Here is a 19,824-nt window from a genome sequence, read left to right as displayed (position 1 = left end):
CCTTGTTGAACTCCATGAGGTTAATGAAGGAGTAAGACAACAGATTGGTTTATAATTAATTGAGTGAATAATTGGCTGTCCACACACAACATACATATAAAATATATTAGACACTTGTTATGGACTGAAATAAACTAGACAGAAGATTTTAATGAACACTTTTTAAAATCAGGCACATGTTTTTTTCTGCAAGCACTTTCCATCCCAAAGTTTAACACTTCTCATTGAGAAGAATTCTCCTGCCACAGAAGTCTCAGATGTCAGTAAGAACCACTAATGTGCTCCCATTATGAACACTGGTAATGTTCATCAGGCCCAAGAGAGGTTTCTGATGCCCCACCTGGTATTTTCCACCACGTCTCTTCTCAGTTGCTGCAGATATTCTCGGCGTCTGCTGGGGAGATCTAGATCCCTCTGACTCGCATCCAGCGTCTGCAACAGACTCAAATGCTTTTGAGGGCTCAGACTTCTGCTTCTTTGGTATTTTTGCAGCCTTTTTTCTCTCTCCTTCCTCAGAGTTTCAATAGTCCTCAAGTGTCTGTCAGGGCAATGTGAATAAAGTAACAAAATGCATCCTGCAAAGTTATGTTTTCTGTTTTTTGTAACAAATAATAGGTAGCTTTGTAATGTAAAATTTATAGGAATGTAATGGGCTCCCCTTGCAAATACCCCTTTGGCCACCTGCTGACAGGTGATGCAGAAATTCTGAAACTTCACTGCTTTTAGAACAGCAGGAAATGCATAAAAAGGTCTTGGTTATTGCTTGTAATGGCTGAGAGGCAAATTGAGGACAGAGACTAACATAGCTACTCCTTATTTTTTTTAGTTACAACAGCTTCCTACACCGAATTCTACAATCCAGTTGCAAGAATCTGGGATCTTGATTTTTTTCATCATTTATTTCATATATTTATGGGGGTTTTAAATTTGGTTCAGCATATTCATACAGCAGCATTTAGTCACAGAAGCCTGCATGAGAGACTCCCATAAATAGGACGTACCAATTATTTTTACATTGCAATAAATCAATGAAATCTATTTGCATGATCACCAGCTATACCTGATCACTCTAACTGCTGCTACAACTTTTAAGAGTGGGATGACACAAGATTTGAATGACACCATATCTTATACTTTTCCCTATTTTCACTAAGTAACCCCCAAAATTTTGCCTTAAATGCATTGCTTAAGTGTATAGAAAATCAGCTTCAAACAATACCTCTTTTACATACAGTTCACTCAGTGTGACTAAGCGATTAAGTCCTCTTTACTAAACGTCATTTATGCTGCATGAAGGACACATTAAGTGTATTTACAATACTTTTTGAAGTCATTTACCTTTCATAAAGTTGCTGCTTTACTGGAATTGCCACCAGGTCATCTGCAGTCCCGCTCTGGAGGACCCTCAGCAGGGCGTCCGTTTCCCCGATGCCGTAATTGAGCTTTGCTTCCGTCAGCTCCACAGTGAGAGGATGCTGATGCAGGTCCAGGTGAATGCCAGCCATGATCTGAGCGCGCTCTCTCTGAAGTCTCTCGATCTCTCTGCTCCTGCTGTCGCAAAGCTGGGACATCCCTTCCACTTCCGTTGCCCGTGTGCTTCTAGGTGTCTTTTCTGCCTGACTTCGTAGATCGCCCACACTGCCACTCCAGCTGAGTAAGGAAGGAGGAGGGCTGCCCTTAACACCACACCAGTTGCTGAATTTATTGTGTATGGGCAAGTCACGGAGGCTGTAGCTCCGAGGCCTGTAAGGCTTTGCGAAAGCGTTATTTTTGCTGAGAGTAATTTCAGTCTCACATTCACTTCCAGTGACGGAATCTGTGGTGTCGTCTTGGAAGGAAGGTTGCACATCACTCACATCAGACAGCAGGGGAGGGCACCTGTTTGCATTTTTCCAGAAGAAATCGTGAAATTGTAGAGAAGATGCCTCTTCCAGAGGTTCTGAGGACGTGCCAGCATTTGCCTTACTTGAGCAAGCGGCACTAATCTTATTAAAAAGCAAGTCAGTGTTAGGAGGCGAGTGGTGACGAATCAAAGCACTATCAGAATTACCAACATATTTTTCGTATCCGATTCCGGCTGAAGAACCTCTTCCTCCCCTTGTGACATACATACAGCGAAGTGAACGTGCCAGCGGACCGCGGTCTTGGAGATCACCTGCTAAAACTTCCCTGTGGCCCGACACCTCTAACGTACTACTGGAGTGATACAGCCGTTTTGCACAGATGGTAGTGTGAGTGCCAACCGTGAGTCTGTGCTGCTCTTCCAAGTCTTTTGAACCATCCTGTCCTAAAAGCTCTTTGGCTGCTTTCTTATCGGAGAAACTTCCGGATTTCTTTCTTATGCCGTTGTTTTCTCTAGAAGCGCTCGATTCGCTGTCTGTTTCTGTCTGTGAAAAACTGTCCACGTGAGGTTGCGTGCTGGACCGCAGACCTGCCCTCTGCTTTCTCTGGTTGGGAAGAGAACGTGAAACATCACTGAGACATCCAAGGGGTTCCTTAATAGGGCAGACAGCCTTGCTAAAAGCAGTCCGGCTGCTGGGACTAGCACTGAGAGTAAGAATAGGGGAAGAGGCCCTATCGACTAGCAGGGCGTTTTTGTAACAGAACTTTCTTTCTGCTGGAACCTCTAGTTCACTGACACTTCTTTTATCCTGGGCGTAAGATGCTGGAGACTGAGAGGTGCTGTAAGCAGGGCTGCTCACTACAGTGCACGAAGAACCATCTTGCCCTGAACTCAGAGAAGATGATGTGACGGACGAAACTCTGGTACTTGCAAAAGCAACATTCTGCTGTGCATTTAATAACGTTTTTTGAAAATCTAAGATAGGAGTGGAGGTTCTGGGTAAAAGAGGCAGGCGCATAAAGGAGTCTTCAAAAATGCTGTCAAGACTGTCACGGAAATCAGGGTTGCCCAGATTTCTCATCCCTGTTCGTTCTTGTGCTCTTTCTTCAAGAGACAATGGTTCCTCTTTCCTTTTGGGAATATTACCTGCTGCATCCACACCTGTTCCTTTCCAGTCAACATTTACTGCCTCAGCTGCCCTCAGTTCATTTTCTGGTTTTGCCTCCACTTGTTTTTCTTCATGTCTGCTTTGACATTCTTCCAAAACTTCAGTCTGAGTGCCTACATCTGCCGTAGTCTGAGTGCAGCTGTCGGATCTAGTAGCCTTGAGAGTCTCCTCCGTTCTCCTTTCGTTGATTTTGGCATTCTGCTCAGTATCTAGCATACTCTGTTGGGAGAGATTTCCCAGTAACTCAGAAGTGTTCTGAAGGAGCTGTGACAGATGCATGGATAGGTTCTGCATGCTTGTCCATGAAGCAGGTTGATGAAATATTTCTCTGTTTGTTTCCTGCTTTCTTGCAGAAACATCTGTATAGCTTCTCTGATGTCTTCTCTGCCTTCTGTACCTTCCTGTAGTTGCCGTTTGTGTTCCCTGCTCACATGTACTCCCTGGTAGGTTTTTGGAAGGCCTTTCCGACTCAGAAGGATATAACAGTACAATTTCATCAACCTGCATTGAAGAGTTACCAGGCTGTGCAGAAGGACTGTCAAATTCAGCAGCGTTATTTTCTGGATTAGTTTCCAATGTTTCACTAGATACATTGCTATACTGCTTGGTGCTGTTGCTTAAGTATGCAGATTGAAAGCCTTCTCTGACACTGTCCCACCCCTGAAGACCTTCAATGCTGCTTAAAGTGCTCGATAAAACTTTTGCTGTAGCATACGAACTGAGATGAGAATGAAAAGGAGAATTTTGCGAGTTCAATCCATTGTCTACACTGGAACATCTCATAACTTTACGATTTTCCAGGTTTAAAGGAATTTGATTGCAAGAGACATCACTTGCACTTCCAAAAACATACTGTTTCCAGCCAATCTTGCACGATCCATCTTGCTGCCACGGATGAATATATGGATTGATGTCACTTGAACTAAAATGCATTGCATCTTTATTGTCTTGCAAAAACAAACCTGTTTCTGGCTGACACCCAGCTTCTTCAACTTTCCCTTCGCTACACTGAGCTACAGAACTACTCTTTGAATGGATATTTACTTCTGCACCCCCAGAACTGTGAGATGTGTGCAGTAAGGATGACGCAGGGTGAGTAGTGGAGTTTTTTAAAGACTGGCTGCTTTGGGTCCTTGCTGCAAAATTTTGTAAACCCTTCAGATCACAGTTTGCAAGCTTCTTTGTTTGTGCCATTCTCTGCTGAAATCGGGGTTTAGATCTAACCTGTAGAAAGTTCTTTGAGTCCTGTTTTGAAAGTCTTTCAATTCCATGAAGGTCATCTTCAGTTGGGGATGGAGGCTCTACACTCATATTTAAATCTTGTAGAGATTTAGAGGCAGAATATAACAAAGGATCTGCCTTAGATGAAGCTTCCAAAGTACCTTCTAGATCAGAGAACACAGCAATGGCAGGGGCTGATAGTCTGTGGCTTTGTAAATAAGGCCTCTGTTGACTTTGTTTAGAGCTCTCGGTATGCCGTGTAGTAGTGTATGATCTTTTGCTCCTGAATTGCACCAACTTGGACTCTTGAGGAGGCAAATCATGGTATTCTGTTAAAAACTTTACAGAGGTACTTTCATTATTCATTACAGAAAATGTTAGTCTTTCTGATTTCAGAGTCGTATTCCTCATTATAGCATCTCCCATTGTCGAGCCACTGTCTGCATCAGCACGGCTATCAACACTTGAACCTGTATTATTTTTGCAAAGTAAAATCTCTTTTCTACCATCTGTGTTTGTCATACCTGGAGCCTGTTCTATCTGTTTACCTGTAGGCTCATACTGACAGCTGTCTTGTGGACCTGCAGAGGTTTTTTCAAAACCCAAGACGGCACGATACAGTCGCCTGGGATTGGTGCTTCTGCTGTATGTGGGATGTGTTGTACTAAATGAATTGCAGGTATGTTCAGGATCCACATCAACATCTCCTGGATACAGATTTTCCAATGCTGTAACTTCTGGGCCTATTAATTCATGTGTAGAATTTGAGGATACATTAGTTTGCTTTTCAACAGGTTCTCTACTTAAGGTTTTTCTCTGCTCTGTCTTTACTGCAAAATGGTCAGCCTCAGTACTTGAATGCACTTCTTCATCTTTTCTGTTAAGTTTTTTTCTTATTTGTCCCTCTTTGACAAGAATTGCCCTTCCAGTATCCCAAAAAGGTAACGATGGTAATAAAAGAGAATTATCATTTAGTACTTTCTCTATGTGTTTTGTGCAAGCTTCTTGTGGTGGGACTTTACCCCAGTGGTACTGATCAACTTTTATACCACTGTCAATTTTTTGACGATTACTTCCGTATACAGGTTCTCCATCTAGAGCAGAATTTTTGTATGAAGTGGAGTCTGTGTCTGACACTGGACAATGCCTGTTTTCTTTTGCAAGAGAAAGTAAAATACTTCCTGAAGCATGCATCGGCTCATCAAATACCACAGCCTTATCAGACTGAGTGTCTTGTATTTGCAAAACAGCCAATGGAGGATGTTTCAATACACTTGTATGTGAAATACCGTATGTGCCAGTTTCACCATGGCCCATCCCTGCAGTTAAAGATTCTGAGAATGGCGTTAGGGATGGGTCATCGACACTTGCAAATGCTTGGGAAAAATCTTCTTTTATGGAGAGCACATCTGCAGAACTGGAGGACACTTGCTCAGTCAAAAAAGTGTCTTGAAGCGAGTCCTCCAGCTCCAGCTGACTAAATATTAGAGATTTTGAGACATCAAGTAAACAAGAAGAGTCAAAATCACTGAAGTTCTTGGAGCTTTGAAATGGCGTATCAGTTGGAGTATCTTCTGCAAAGTAGGACACAAGAGACATTGATTCTTTACTGCCAGTCTGTTCTTGACTCTGAAAAGTAAGCGAGCCCGATTCTGGTACAGTCATGCTAGAATTGTTACGGTAGTGTTCTGAATAGTCGTGCATTTCAATTTTTTTTATGTCAATGCAGTTCTGGAAAGAACCTTCATTTGTTTTCTCATTTTGATCTGCTCTCCCAACTTTTTCAGGGATTTTATTATTCTGGGCATATGTGGCCTCTGTAACTGCAGAGTTATTTTTCCTTACATCTCCTTTCTGAGAGACATCAGGAGAAGTTACAGATACACATAAATCCATTGATTCAAAGTATTTTGTGTCTGCAGAGTCACCATCATTTTTACCTGCATCTCCACTGCTGGCAATCAAAACATCTGCAAATGACGCAGAACAATTCAGGAGACCAGGAGAACGTTCAGAAGTGACTGAGTCCCTCTTATAATTTAGAAACTCTTTACTGTAATGTGGATTTTTGAACTGGGACATGTTCAGGCTTTCTGAAACGGCTGAAGCATTCTCAGAAACAGTGCTGCCTGGTTGGTCTATGCAGCACTCTTCAGAAGTCCCTTGTCCCTGATTTTCTCTGGGCTCACGCTGATATCCAACCACACCAGGAAACTCTGCACTTTCATTTTTACTGTTGTTTGTAGTATAGCTTGTGCTTAAAAATGTCTCCTCCTCATCATGCTGTGATGAATTCCCTGAGTGAAGTGCTTTCTGAGTTGTATTAACATTGGGAAACATTTTTTGAGAAGAGATTTCTAGTAAAGAATGCATTTCCTCCTTCCCTGGATCTTCCATCACTTCTTTCTCTGAAGAAGGAAGTAGAATTAAATTATCCAACAGTAGCGAATCAGGCACAATGCCATCTTGAGCGGTATCTTCTATGGAATTAAGGCAGTCTTTTGACAGCTTATTAGCCACTGAATCCACACTGTGTTCTTCATGAGCATTGTTAGCATCCTGAATTCTATCTTCAGAAGAATCCAATTTTTCCAAGGAAGATGAATTTCCTTCATCCCCCTGCTGAAGTGCAACAGTCTTGGACTCAGGACCACCTGCACTGTAGGGAGTGGAAGAGCCGCTCTTCTCATGGACAGGTTGCCCAGATACAGCGTAATCAGGTGCACTGTTAAATACAAAGGATTCTTCCTCCTGCCTGCCCTGTGTGGTCCTGGTTTGCAGAAAAGCTACATCCTTACTTTGTGTTTTATCAGGAAGATACTTGTCTTCTTCCACCGTGTTGGCTGTAACGGGCAAACCAACACAGACCTTGTTCTCCACTAATGTTTCATAGTAAGGCAGAACAGCTCCAGTCCCAACAGTGTGGTTTGATGGGTTTGTGTGTCCTTTCAATGCAGTGGGGATGTCATGAACAAGACAGGAATCATCACTTACTCCAAGATATAAAAGGGGATTTACAGAGTGGCATGGGGAGTCTTTAAGCACACCTTCTTGGGTTTTTTCAGCAGACTTCAGTGTTGATGGTAGGTCTTGTTGCCTACTAGTATCTTCACTACTTCTCAAAAAGCTGGTGGACACCCACTGGCTTTCTCTTAGGATTTCTCTTAATCTGCTGTCACCATGTGTCATTTGGCAGCTGTCCTTGTTTTCAGGGAATAGTTCATTCAGGTTTTGTAAAATGATCAGTTTTACCTCCTCTGCGTTTTCTACAAACATCTGCTTTTCTTCGTCTGTTTTGGCTATTTGTTCTAGATTCATCAAATGCACTTTCTCTGCCCCAACACTGGAGCATCCTGGATCCAGTTCACAAATATCAGGTCTTTTTCTAGCAATACTTATATTCAAGTTTCCTGAAGTGCCATGCTCAGGATATCGCATAGAGCAACTCATATACTGATGGCTGTCCTCTTTAACGTGGAGACCTTTAAATGGTTGGTCAAGTCTATATTGGTCAATACCAGTATTATCATCGACTGTATATTCATATACATCGACATCTTTCATGACTGAATTTCTTGGATCTGTAACAGAGTCCACTGAGCCACCATCTTCACTCATTTCAGTAACATCGTGGTGTCTTGAATCATCTTCAAACAGTACGTTCTGTTCTGGTTCTGAAGCTGTCAGATATCTTTCAGGGATCTTAAATTGATTTAGAATTTCCTCTTTGTCATCTCTGTCACAATACATCTGATGCAGAACTGGAGACTCTTCAGTAAGTAGAACATTTTCATCTGTGCGTATGATTTCTTGCCTCTTAATAATCAGCCCCCCAGTATTTGTCATGATCATTTGTTCTTCACTCCCAGTCACTTCATTTTCATTGACCTTGTCTTCCTGGGGCAAACAGTTTGGTACACAACATTCAGTTAAATTCCTAGGATTTACTTGTCCTTGATTTTCAGGTTCTGCTGAAATGTTTCCTTGCCTACCTGTGATTAATACTGTTGCAGCTATGTCCTCTGTATTAAACACATTTTCTGTTATTCTGTTCATCTGTAAAAGCTCCTCACAGGCATCAGGGAAGCCTGGAGTGTTCCGAGTAACAACATTTATGTGGGAGCACACAGCTGAAGGAGCGTTTTTAGGAGCAACAGAGAACTCTGGTGAATAAATATCAGTTTCTATTGTCTCACTGTTTTCTTTTTGGCAAAAACTGCTTCTTCCAAGTCGGCTGCCAGAACGCACAAGTGCTTTTGATTCCTGAGCGTGTTCCATCCTCCTGCTGGCTACCTGCACTTCATCTTTCTCCGGCTCTCCATGGGTCAGGCACAGATTCGTATAAAACTCACACTGAACTTCACAAGCTACAGTATCAATAGTTTTTTTTGGATTCTGAGAGAAATCGATGCCTTTAAAATCCTCTCCGCTCCTGTCTTCAGTTACACTTTGCACTTTAGCTGGTGGATAGTCAGGTGAACTTTCAATCTGCCTGGATTTCATTTCCAGTGCATTTTTTTCTAAGTTGATGGCACTATTGATCCATTTTGTTATTTCTTCACCAGTGTTTGCTGTTGTATTCTGATAAGGAACCACAGTTTCTTCCGGATTGGTTTCTGGATTTCTTAAAAAATTGGATTCTTTATTTCTATACAAACTTTCCTCTTGAGAAAGAGTAGCTGATGTATTTGTGTGGTATTCCAATACTCTTCCTGACTCTGAGTTTACACTGTTTTCAACAAGCAAGATATCCTCTGGGCAATCACTTCCAAAAAAGGCTTCTTTCTCTTCTCCTGATTCAAGTAAAGATTTGTTTGGCGTTTCTGTTTCCAAGAGAGTGGTTGCATCAAATTCCACAGAAATGTCAGTCATCTCACACATATTGCTTTTCTGCCCTGTTGAATCTGAAGAGCATGTTGTGCAAAGGCTGCTGCAGCGTACATCAGAACAACTTTCTGTGGCGCTGACTTCCACAGCAAGATTAGACGTAACATCACAATCTTTCACTGTTGTGACATGCTCCAATAGTTTGTCAGAATTTTCAGTCTCAGACGCACTTTGAATAAGATCAGCTGTTGTGGAAGCTTGATAAAATATGCTTGAATTTGATTCTGGGAGAAAATAATTTGTATTTTCACAAATAGCAGCAGGGAAGGACTCAGTGTCTTTCCCATTTGCATTGACTATGAGATAACTTACTTCATTTACCACTAAGTTTTCATATTTGGATGAAAATTCTTTCTGAACTACAGCCTGAGAATTCAAGGCACTGTGTTCTTTGCTTTCATTGCTTTCTTCTCTTATATTATCAGTGCATAATGTAGAATTTTCTGAAATCTGATGGGATGAGCAACTTTCCTGACTGTCTGCTAGAGCATATTCATGGGAAAAATTTGTTGAAACAAGTTTGCTTTTGAGTTCATAATGATTCAGTGAAGACAAGTCTTCATCCTTTGGTTCGTATTCTTCGTTATCTCTGAAGGAAGGCACCTCTGGTACAATCTCTGCCAAGCTATCTGTGCTTGTTTCCATACACATAGTCTCTTTTTGAGACACCTCTATGGGTGCTGCAGATTGGTCGTAACTTGCACTGTGAGCAACAACTAAAGGATTACAACAATATGTTGTCTTCTGTGAGGAAAACACTGTCTCTCTTGTTACTTTGGCAGATATCTGTCCATCATCCGTTTCTTGCATTGTTTTCAAATCACTCTCCCCAGATCTGACGACACCTACTGTAACAGCTGATTCTGCTTCTTGCCCAGCCAATGTCTGAAGCTTGTAACTGCTTACTAGAGAGCAGTTCTTATTTGTTAAGTCACTGAGAAAGAAACCTTCATCACAACATGCTGGTATTTCCCTTCTTGGAAAAAGCTGCCCATGGTTTCCAAACTGGACCTGTTTTACTGCAGACGCCTGTGCTGAGGCCTTATTATGAGCAAGTCCTATAGAAGATCCAGCAGCAGGCGCACTGACAGATGCACTTCTGCTGCCTGAATCTGTTACACTTGACTTTGTCATCAAGTTGTTGTAGTCATCATCTAGGTCCTCCTTTTCAAAAGTTCTGAAGAAATCATCTCCTAAATCTGCATCTACGCATCCATTTCTCTGCCCCAAAACATGCACAGGCAACACAGAAATAAAAGGGTATTTTTTCCGATTGTGATCTTTTGGCACCTCTGGATGAGTCATGGGGAAGGAATCCTCCTCCTTCCTAGATACCAGTGACAAACAGTCTGCAGTGGAGGTGCTTCCCGAACAACTAAACATTTGTGTGCATTCAGTGGTAGACCTGTAAGTAGATAATTCATTCAGTTGTTCTTGTTCAGGATGATTTGACCTTGAATGTTCATAATAATCACGTTTTGCTGAAACAGGAACAAAAGATGAGGTTGGTCCTACTGAGCTAACAAATGAGGACATTACATCCTGAGTTTCCAAGGAAGAATTTTCATTAGAGTTTGTCCATCCCTTGAGAATCTTATTTAATGATCCACTTTCAGAAACTCTGCTTGCAGTTGTTGTTGTTTCAGGTAAAGGTAATTCTGATGTGTCAGAGGAGAAAACTGTATTTAATTCATTTATACGATGTGATAAAGGAGTAATGCTGTGTATCTGCTTAGAGCCAGAAACAAAAGAAACTTCAGCAGCTGACTGCTTTAGGTCATCTTTCTTCAGCCAAAGCTCTGGTTTGCTCAAAAAGCACAGGTGAGCTTCTTGAAACTCCAAATTTTCATGGGATGATGGTACTGTTATTCTGGGGCTGCTCATGCCAACCTTTGAGTCACAGGAAGACCAAGCATCCGTAGTAAGCAAAGGATTTCCACTTGTGTAGTAGAGTTTGCTATCAAGTGACCTTTCCTGTTCTACAAAAGAGACTTCTGTCCCCTTCAGCAACTGGTTACAAGCATTACTGGAAGCAGGCTGTGGTTTAGTGTCCAAATAAAAGGAACTGCTCAGCTTCAGATCATAATTTGTCCCTTCTGTATCTCTGTCACAGGCCTTGGACTCATGGTCTTCCTCAGTCTGTACAGTTGGTGATCTAGGAGTTTGCAACTTCCAAAAAATCTCTGCTGGTACTTCATCTGATGAATCCGATTTGGATTCTTCTACCAGATCTTCTGCTGGCATTTCTTCTCCATCAGCTAAGCTGTCCAGAGAAAAACTTCTTTCAGGCTTTCCCAGTCTCCTACGAGATGCGTATGATGTCACTGAAGATGAAATATGGTGATCGGTTCTGCTTTCGTAAAGCTTGGCTGGGTCATGGGAAGCTTTTGACTTGTGAAATCGGCTTTTATTTTGCTTTTTGGCTTTATTTTCCTTTTCTACCAGAGAGTCTTGTGACATTTGACTATCATCACTCTCAGAATCTTCTGGGTTGGCAAGACATTTATTTCTGTCAAAATATTCTAGTTTCAATTTCCCCGTGAAAGCTTTTGCATAAGCACAGGAGAGAGAATCTACAGAGTAGGAACTGTCGGTATCAGAAATCTCATTTTCATCATCCTCTTGCCAGTTCCCCAGCACATCCGTGGCAGTTTTGGACACTCCAGCACTTAGCATCTCAGCACTGTGCCACTTCTTTTCAACATAAGAGAGTGGTGCCTGTGTGCTCATCTTAGTGAGATTTCCAACCGATGTCGCCACCATCAGAAATTCTTGCTGCTTCACTGATGATTTCTCATGACTTGGCAAGGGCGAGTTTGGCGCTGTCTTCCAACTCTTAGCTGTTTGGTTTAGATGTGCTGGTGGTGGGTTTCCATACGCTGTTTTCTTAATTTCTTTTGGAGAGTTTTCTGGAGAAGACCTGTAGCTTTTTCCACTGATATCCATTCTAGCCTTTTTATTGGATACCTGAGCTCTATTTTGTTCTAGATTGCTACTTGCAGGCTGACATAAATGTCCTAGCACCTTTGCTTTTGTTATTCTTGTCCCTGTAATAAAGGCTTCAGGCTCATCTTTCTCCTTAAAAAGATCAGGAGAAGAGCCTTTAGAGGTCTGTTTTTGAGATCTAGCTTGCCCTGGGCTGTCATCCAACTTTTCAATTTTTTGATCATTTTTATTGATATAAGCCATGACAGCTGAATCATTAGAGTCTTTTTCTACTCCTTTTTTATTTCCAAATGAAGATGGTTTTTGTTTTTCAGTTAGCTGCCTCTGGACTGAAAAGGAGATCCCTTTTTCATCATTACTGTCATCACTCCCAGAAATATCTTTAACTTTTCCGTAAAGACGTACTGCAGGTGACAGCCTCCCTCTTGTTCTGCCTTCACAGCATCGGTCAATATTTGTCGAGGTAGATAACTTGGAGAAAGTCTCTCTCTTCAACAAACAGCTGTGGAAATAAAGAATAAATAAAGCCCAATCCCTTCTCGAATAATTTACTTAACAATGCTTATACATCGGTAGAGTCTTGTAGCTAAGACTAAAAACACATGAAGCAACAATCAATGCCTTTCAAAAGCAAATTCTAGCAGAGAATAAAAATAAATTCTGTCAGTAACCATACAGACCCACAGATGCCCTGAAATATGTTCTGTAACACACAGGAATATCTCAATACTATCTGGTATTTAGTCTCTGTAGCCTTAAGTAGCTGAAAACATTAGTTAAAAATAAAGGATGGTTCTAAGTCATAGAAATTCACTGTGGAGGTTTCGCTAATTCCTGCCTCCAGGACCATGCTGTGATAGACACCCTAGCATTCTAACTTTTTAGCATTGTAGAGAGATTTTGTTTAGCTTGAGAAGGGCTGGCCAACTTAGAAGTCCAATCCGGAATCACTCCAATGGTGCAAATATTCTGAAGCAAGAGTTTGAGCATTATCCAGATACAGTGATGCAGGAATTAGTATTTATCAACAGTTTGAAAAAGGTAAGAACAAGAGTTAAGCCAGTTCAAAAGAGGTAAAAAGGGGACAAAGGATTGAGTGAAGAATGTAAAAAACAGTGAGAGAGACCATGTCAAAGAACTTGGCAGGGAATGCACTGTACAGATCCGAGGAGAAAGGACGAACAGCTCCAGTGTGACATACAATATAGTAACTTCACCGATACCAAAGTTTTGGCATTGTTTCGATACACTGAAAGGCATTCTGGATTATAGGTGGCCACTAAAAACACCTTGAATTTAAATTACTGTTGAAAGTGCAGCAGAATTGGCAGGTAACATACCTGGGTAGCTGGGGCAGATGCGGGTTACAGAATGAATGCTGCCTGTGCTGCAAGGAACTCCAACCCAATGATTTCCTTCTCTTCTGCAGCTGGTGATCTGCAGAGGATGGTACAGCAGTATTTTCATTTAGGACTTGGGATTGTTTCACACACTCTTCATGGAGCCAACAGCTAGTTTCCAGCTGCTCTAGGTTTTGCTTAGCTTCCAGTAACTTCTGCTTCTTGACTATCCTTTCCAGCTCGAATTTCACCTTTTTCCGTCGTATGCTTCCTTCTGCCTTTTTTAAGGAGTATCTTCGCAAGAGCTCCAGCTGCACGAGTCTCTTCTTGTTCTGCTGTAGCAGGGAAGGGCAGATTTCCAGCCCAGTGCTACTCTGCACCTCAGCCTCTGCACACAGCGTAGACTCTGTTTGCACTGCAAACTCTCTCTGCTGTTGCTGAAGGGCAGCCAGACGTTTATTCTCATTGATAAGCCACTGCTGGTCTGTAAACAAAACAGTGATTTAAAGAAAGTAAAAACCATAGGGAAAACATTATTCCTTACTATCTTGTTTCTTAATTTAATCAGCCTTGAGAGCTCATTTGAGAACAGAATTTCTATGCATGTAGAATAGAGTTTTGACAAACCATTTAGAGAAAAATATAGCACTACACTACACTTCATTGACAACTGAAAGCCTCTCCACTGGGATATGGACTCAGGTAACAACTGCAAGATATAAGCAGGGGCTTGGCTGATACAGCTAGGGAGACTGGTGGGTAAGACCTTGTTTGTAAGCAAAAAGTAGAACACGTCTCTACTTAACTCATTGCAGGTTTTGAGTGTTTTAAAACTAATCTAAACCAAACATTTCTCTGTGTACCTTTTGCTCCTATCCCTTCCTTCTTATCTTTATCCTGTAGTGACTGACGGGTTTAAACTGAAAGAGGGGAGATTCAGATAGGACATCAGAATGAACTTCTTCCCGGAGAGGGTGGTGAGGCACTGGAACAGGCTGCCCAGAGAAGCTGTGGATGCCCCATCCCTGGAAGTGTTCAAGGCCAGGCTGGATGAGGCTTGGAGCAACCTGGTCTAGTGCAAGGTGTCCCTGCCCATGGCAGGGGGGTTGGAACTGGATGGTCTTTAAGGTCCCTTCCAACCCAAACCATTCCATGGTTCTATGATTAAATGGACTGAACCAACCAAAACCACCTGCAAACTATTTTCTCTCACTTACCTAGGCAAGCTGAAAATGAGGGATCCCAGAGTCATGCTGAGCAACTTTGTTCAGCATGAGAAATGGCGATTTTTGTGCTCACCCATATCGGTGGCAAGTTCAGTAAGCCTGATGGCTAGACCTCTCTCTGTCCCAACTGGGATGTGCCTCATTTGCGGGGGCAGCTGCCAGCTACCCGTCCTGTGGATGGGCATGCAACCTTCAAAGTGGGTTGAAGACAAGGCTCCAAGGAAGTCACCACACAGGTAGCTGCCAGACAGTTCTGCCAGCCTCACTAAACCCATCCGACAGAAACTTCCTAAGCAACACACACCCTGCGTGGCACCTGCCTGAGGCAGAGCAACAACCACAGATTTACTACCTCTTGCAACTATGGCTGCTGCAGCAAGCACTTGCTAAACAGCCTGATGGGAGCCCACATATCTTGTACACAAGCACTTTAGCGTGTAATGTACTTGAAATAAATCGAATACTCTCATGGCAAGGACGCAGGGGAAGCCAACACAGCCTTTAGCTACCAGGACCAACATAATTCAAGAGACAAACTCATACCACCAGACAATGTATATTGTTCTTAAAATCACCAGTCTACTCCATAAAGATTTAGCTTCCTTGCTTTTGTTCATGTCCCCCATTTTTCATAAATGCAAATATGCCCACAAACCAACTGATAATAAAACAAGTCACCTCTGCGAACACACTTAGTCTTCTCTAAATACTCAGATAACCTGATCTTTGCAGTCAAAGGGGAAGCAGAGAACACCAGGTTATTTATTTTTTTTAACCCTGGATGCAAGACTATTTTATTCCATGTAGGGGATGTGCTTAAAGGTTTTTCAGAGCGCACTGGCTTCAGTCTGATGAACTGTATAATGAACCACACCAATCAAGAGGGGATTATTGAAATTACAGCTACCAGACTGTGGCTGATGGTTTTGTCACATTCTCTTAAAGAATCAGCGTGTTTGGTTTTATACTGATATAAAAATATACCTATTCAGCTTCACAAAGCAAACCAAAAAAAAGTCCTTAGCTGACGAAGCACTGTAAAAATCACAGGTGAGGTTCCTTGACAAGTAGAGCATTTCTCAAAGGACCAAAGCTTGTCAAAGCACTTCTGTCTTACTAGCAGTGACAGTTTTTTGGCTGGGCTGATGTTCAACCTGCAGTCTTTATTGAATAAGCAACCTTTCGCTGCTTATTCAGGTTAGGAATCAAGAGGTATTTAAGTCTGATGTGATGAACAAGGGCTACCCACAGCTCTGCACAGCTGAGCTGCAGGAGAGGAATTTTGGGCTGTTGAAGTTTGCCTAATATAAGAATTGTAACCATCGTTAGGGCATAGGCACTGTCAGCATCGCTTGGTGACTACTGCTCTTGCCAAACATACTTCACTAGCAATCCCTACCACAAGGAGCCTCCTCTCCTGTTTGTGTTGGTAGCTCTGCACACAGCACATGCACAGAAGTAGGAATTCTAACTCCATGGTTACTCTATGGACAAATGGAAAACATTTTAGTGATGATTTTAGTTATTTTTTTCTTAATAACATTTTTAACTTTCACATACAAAGCATTTTTATCAAGTCTTTATTTCCAGATCTGTCCTCTTTAGCACGGTTCTAGCAAGCAGAATATTTGGCAAGTATGAGTTTCCCTGCAACAGAGCTGCAAGCTCTAAGATGCTAATTAATCTCTGTTCACAAACTTGCCTCTGTGAGGAGCTGAGGCACAGAGGGCAGAGAAGAGGTGGAGAACTTTGGTGAGCTGCCAAGTGAAGAATTGTATTTGGCTGGCAAAAACTACCTGCTTGGCTAAGCTTCATGTGAACACAGCAAAACCAGCAGAACTAAATGCAAGCAGAGAAGTAGTCTACAGAGCCATGAAACAAAAATATTCTGGGAAAACTCTCCTTGTTCTCTGTACTATCTACACATCCAAAGTCCATTTCTGCTACATTCCATCACTGTAAATCTCCTTTTAATATCTTCATTGCAGCTGGCCTAATTAAAAGATGGCAAATTGCATAAATTAGGGTCTGAGAAGTTTCCAAAAATTCACTGAAGTTTTCGTCTTCCAGGAACCAACAGCAGATTTTGCCAAGTGGGAACAGTGCCTTTGTAATGGGCATACTTTGCTTATCCAGAGACCTGGATCAAATAATTTATTAGAAGACAAACCAGAGAACACTATAACCACCCAATTTCAGTGGTCAAAAATGTCTCAAGGTTTAAAACGTTCAAGATCAGTCCATAACTCTTTAAGGGGCAGCCCAACTCCACGAAGACATCTTGCTGAATATGACTGCCTGCATGCAAAGCAGCACCTCCGGGGGTCAGGAGCCACTGAAACTAAACAAAACCTCTCTCACCAGTACGCCGGGGCTCCACCTTCTGACACAGCTATTTGCCACTCAAAATCTGATCACTGATCTATCCTTTCATACTCTTGAATAACACTGTAGAACTCCCTAGAAATAATTCCTTTTTGAACCAAAGCATGCCTCTTTTTTGAATCCAGTTTTGGTTTAAAACTAATTCAGCAGTGAAGAATGCAGTAACACTAATTTAAAAAATTTAAAAAATTTTTTTACCTTAATTTGTGACACTTCAGTTTCTACCACAGAATCCCTTCATACATTTTTCTACGTCCTATAAAAGGGAGGGGATATGTGGAAATATGTGGAGTATATAAAAGTCAGTGAAACTCTGTTTCCCTTAACTGGGGCTATTATTTTAGCTCTGAACTTCAGTGTCCCACGTACTTCTCAGATGTGTTTTCTTTGTTTTCATTGTTCAAACTCACACAGCAACCACAAAAAATTCGGTTTGAGCTGTGGTCTTAGGCCATGGTCCTATTTTTCCTAGAGAATTAAATTCATTAGAAGCATGTGAAAATGGTCTGTATTATTACAGGTGACATCATCAATGAAATGCATAAGGAGAGTGCCTCGACCAACACACGGTGCAGTCCCAAGCATCAGCTGTCTTGGAAGTGCTGCTTGGTTCCTATCACATTCAGTTGTTAGAGCAGTTTTCCCTGAAAGTTTATAGTAGGAACTACCAGATTCATCTCAATTTCAACATCCCAGAGCAACTCATTGGATGAACCACAGGCATAATCACAAGAAAAACACAAGAGCAGACTCAGTCTGCATTGCAATATGGCAGAGTTGCACTACAGATATTACAGAATCACAGAATGGTTTGGGTTGGAAGGGACCTTAAAGACCATCCAGTTCCAACCCCCCTGCCATGGGCAGGGACACCTTCCACTAGACCAGGTTGCTCAAAGCCACATCCAGCCTGGCCTTTATGAGCAGAGCAAAGCTTCAGGGATGCAGGATGGGGAGCAGCTTAGGAGACAAGAGGCTCAGTGCCATAGGGGAGCGGCGTGCTGCTGCTGTTTCTCCCAGCAGTGACCTGCAGAGCTAATTAAGCAGTACTGCTGGTACACCGTGAAGGAGGTCCTTTAGTCCTGTTAATCAAAGCTTAACTGCTCTCAAGGGAAAGGCAATTATAAGGGAAAACTAGTAATAAGCCACAATAAATGTTCCACCCGTTAAAACAAAACATACCTAGGACAAAACCATCAAGAGGATGAGAGAATGCAGTAATGGAAGGGAAGTGAGAGAAGGGAAGAGACAGGTACCTACTTTCTTGGATCTGCTGGTTGATTAGTGCTTGATCATTTTCTAGTTCCTGCTCTGCCTTGATCTGTCCTCTCAGGATCTGCTGCTTTAAATCCTCAACATAGAGTTGCTGCTGTTGAATTTGTTTCCTGTGGAAAGCTTCCTGGTCTCTCAGTTTCTGTTTGTATTCTTCATGCACAGCATCTATTTCTCTGCTGTTGGAAATGTTGACAGTGAATTTAAACCAGAAATAAAGACCAAATATTTGTAATAAAACAAGTCATCTTACTAAAAAGACAGACAACATTCAAGATACTCTTTTGTTCAAGAAGGGTGTATTATGGCAAAAACTCGTGATGGCAAAGTAGCTGTGTATATGCATTTCACAGCAGGCTACAATCCTGTAAGTATCATAAATGTCAGCAAATGAAAGCTCCCATGGTGAAGCAGAAAATTCCAGAAAGATAATAGCAAAAAGAATTTTTAAAAATATTGTTAGTTTTCATTGCATTGTAGATCCTCCAAAAATTAAACCGGGGGTGGGGGGGGGTGTTTATATGTTACAAAATTCTATAACCACTATATAGGATGTAAGATGTTTACCATCTAAGGACTTCAAAGCACTTTACAGAAATGACATTCTTCTCTGTTTTCAGATCAAAAGTCTCCAATCTAGAAAGGGTTACAGGCATTGTTGAGATTACACTGACTGTCTCTGGCAATACCAGGGAAATAACTCAATCATCCAATTCTCTGTTAGATACAACAACTATATTAGGTTACTGCTTCTATACTTGAGCAGACCTGTGATCAGAGAAGTCACTACTCTGTGAAAAACTGTGAAAAACAGTCCCCTCCCAATATGTTTGGTTCCTGACTGTGTACCAAATTTTTACATGCACGCACAAAGAATAACAATCAAAACAGTATCTATTTGTAGTATGTTCCATGATAACATTCAGAATACATTAACCCTCTGAATGGAATATATGGTCTACCTGTCCACATACTGTCATCAGAAATTATTTACATTAAATTTGTATTATATACAAAGGTGATATTTAATCTTTGCTTATTGTTTTGTTTCTAAACACCACATTATTATATGTAATCTCAGAAAATTTGTCTTGAAAAATACTTAATTATTTTGTTAATTAAGTAGATTATTTGTTGAAATATATTTATTATACTTTTAAAGAGAGCAAAGGTATCAAAACTCGTAAGAGTCCCTGAAGGTCAAAAGAAAACAAATATATAGTTTGAAAGGGAACACTTTGGAAACATCATGTTTGTGAAATCATTTCCAGTACAAGTCACCTGCATGAAAAGAGCATTTGACCTTTTCTACATAGGAATTTATTTGACATCTCTATTTAGAATCGTAAGTATGTGCTCAATGCAATCATTTCTACAGCAACAGCTTTGATTCTGTGTGCCAGATTAGCAGACAAAACAGATGAAACACTTCAGCAGCCAAAGCCTACGTGTGTCCTGGAGCACCTTTACATGGAACATCCATTTCACTTTTTTAAGCAGCAGTGGGAAAGCCTTGCTACACAAAAGCCTTAAGAT

The 19,824-nt window shown here is 41.5% G+C and overlaps 1 protein-coding gene across 1 annotated transcript in view; it reads right to left on the bottom strand.

Annotated features, from left to right (window-relative positions):
• Positions 1 to 340: 340 nt before the first annotated feature.
• The window catches only part of LOC104504408 (stAR-related lipid transfer protein 9-like), a gene marked incomplete at both ends in the record, with an annotated part of 53,960 nt that continues 34,476 nt past the window's right edge, over positions 341 to 19,824 (bottom strand). The window contains 5 exons of the mRNA XM_010151533.1: positions 341 to 538; positions 1,339 to 6,280; positions 6,323 to 12,567; positions 13,406 to 13,889; positions 18,277 to 18,467. Coding sequence (XP_010149835.1) covers positions 341 to 538; positions 1,339 to 6,280; positions 6,323 to 12,567; positions 13,406 to 13,889; positions 18,277 to 18,467 — 12,060 coding nt within the window. The remainder of the gene's footprint in view (positions 539 to 1,338; positions 6,281 to 6,322; positions 12,568 to 13,405; positions 13,890 to 18,276; positions 18,468 to 19,824) is intronic.

The sequence above is a fragment of the Eurypyga helias genome, unplaced genomic scaffold, assembly GCF_000690775.1.
Source record: "Eurypyga helias isolate BGI_N326 unplaced genomic scaffold, ASM69077v1 scaffold19065, whole genome shotgun sequence".
NCBI lineage: Eukaryota > Metazoa > Chordata > Aves > Eurypygiformes > Eurypygidae > Eurypyga > Eurypyga helias.
The sequence above is the reverse complement of the archived record's forward strand: the minus strand, read 5'-3'. Positions and strand labels throughout refer to the sequence as shown.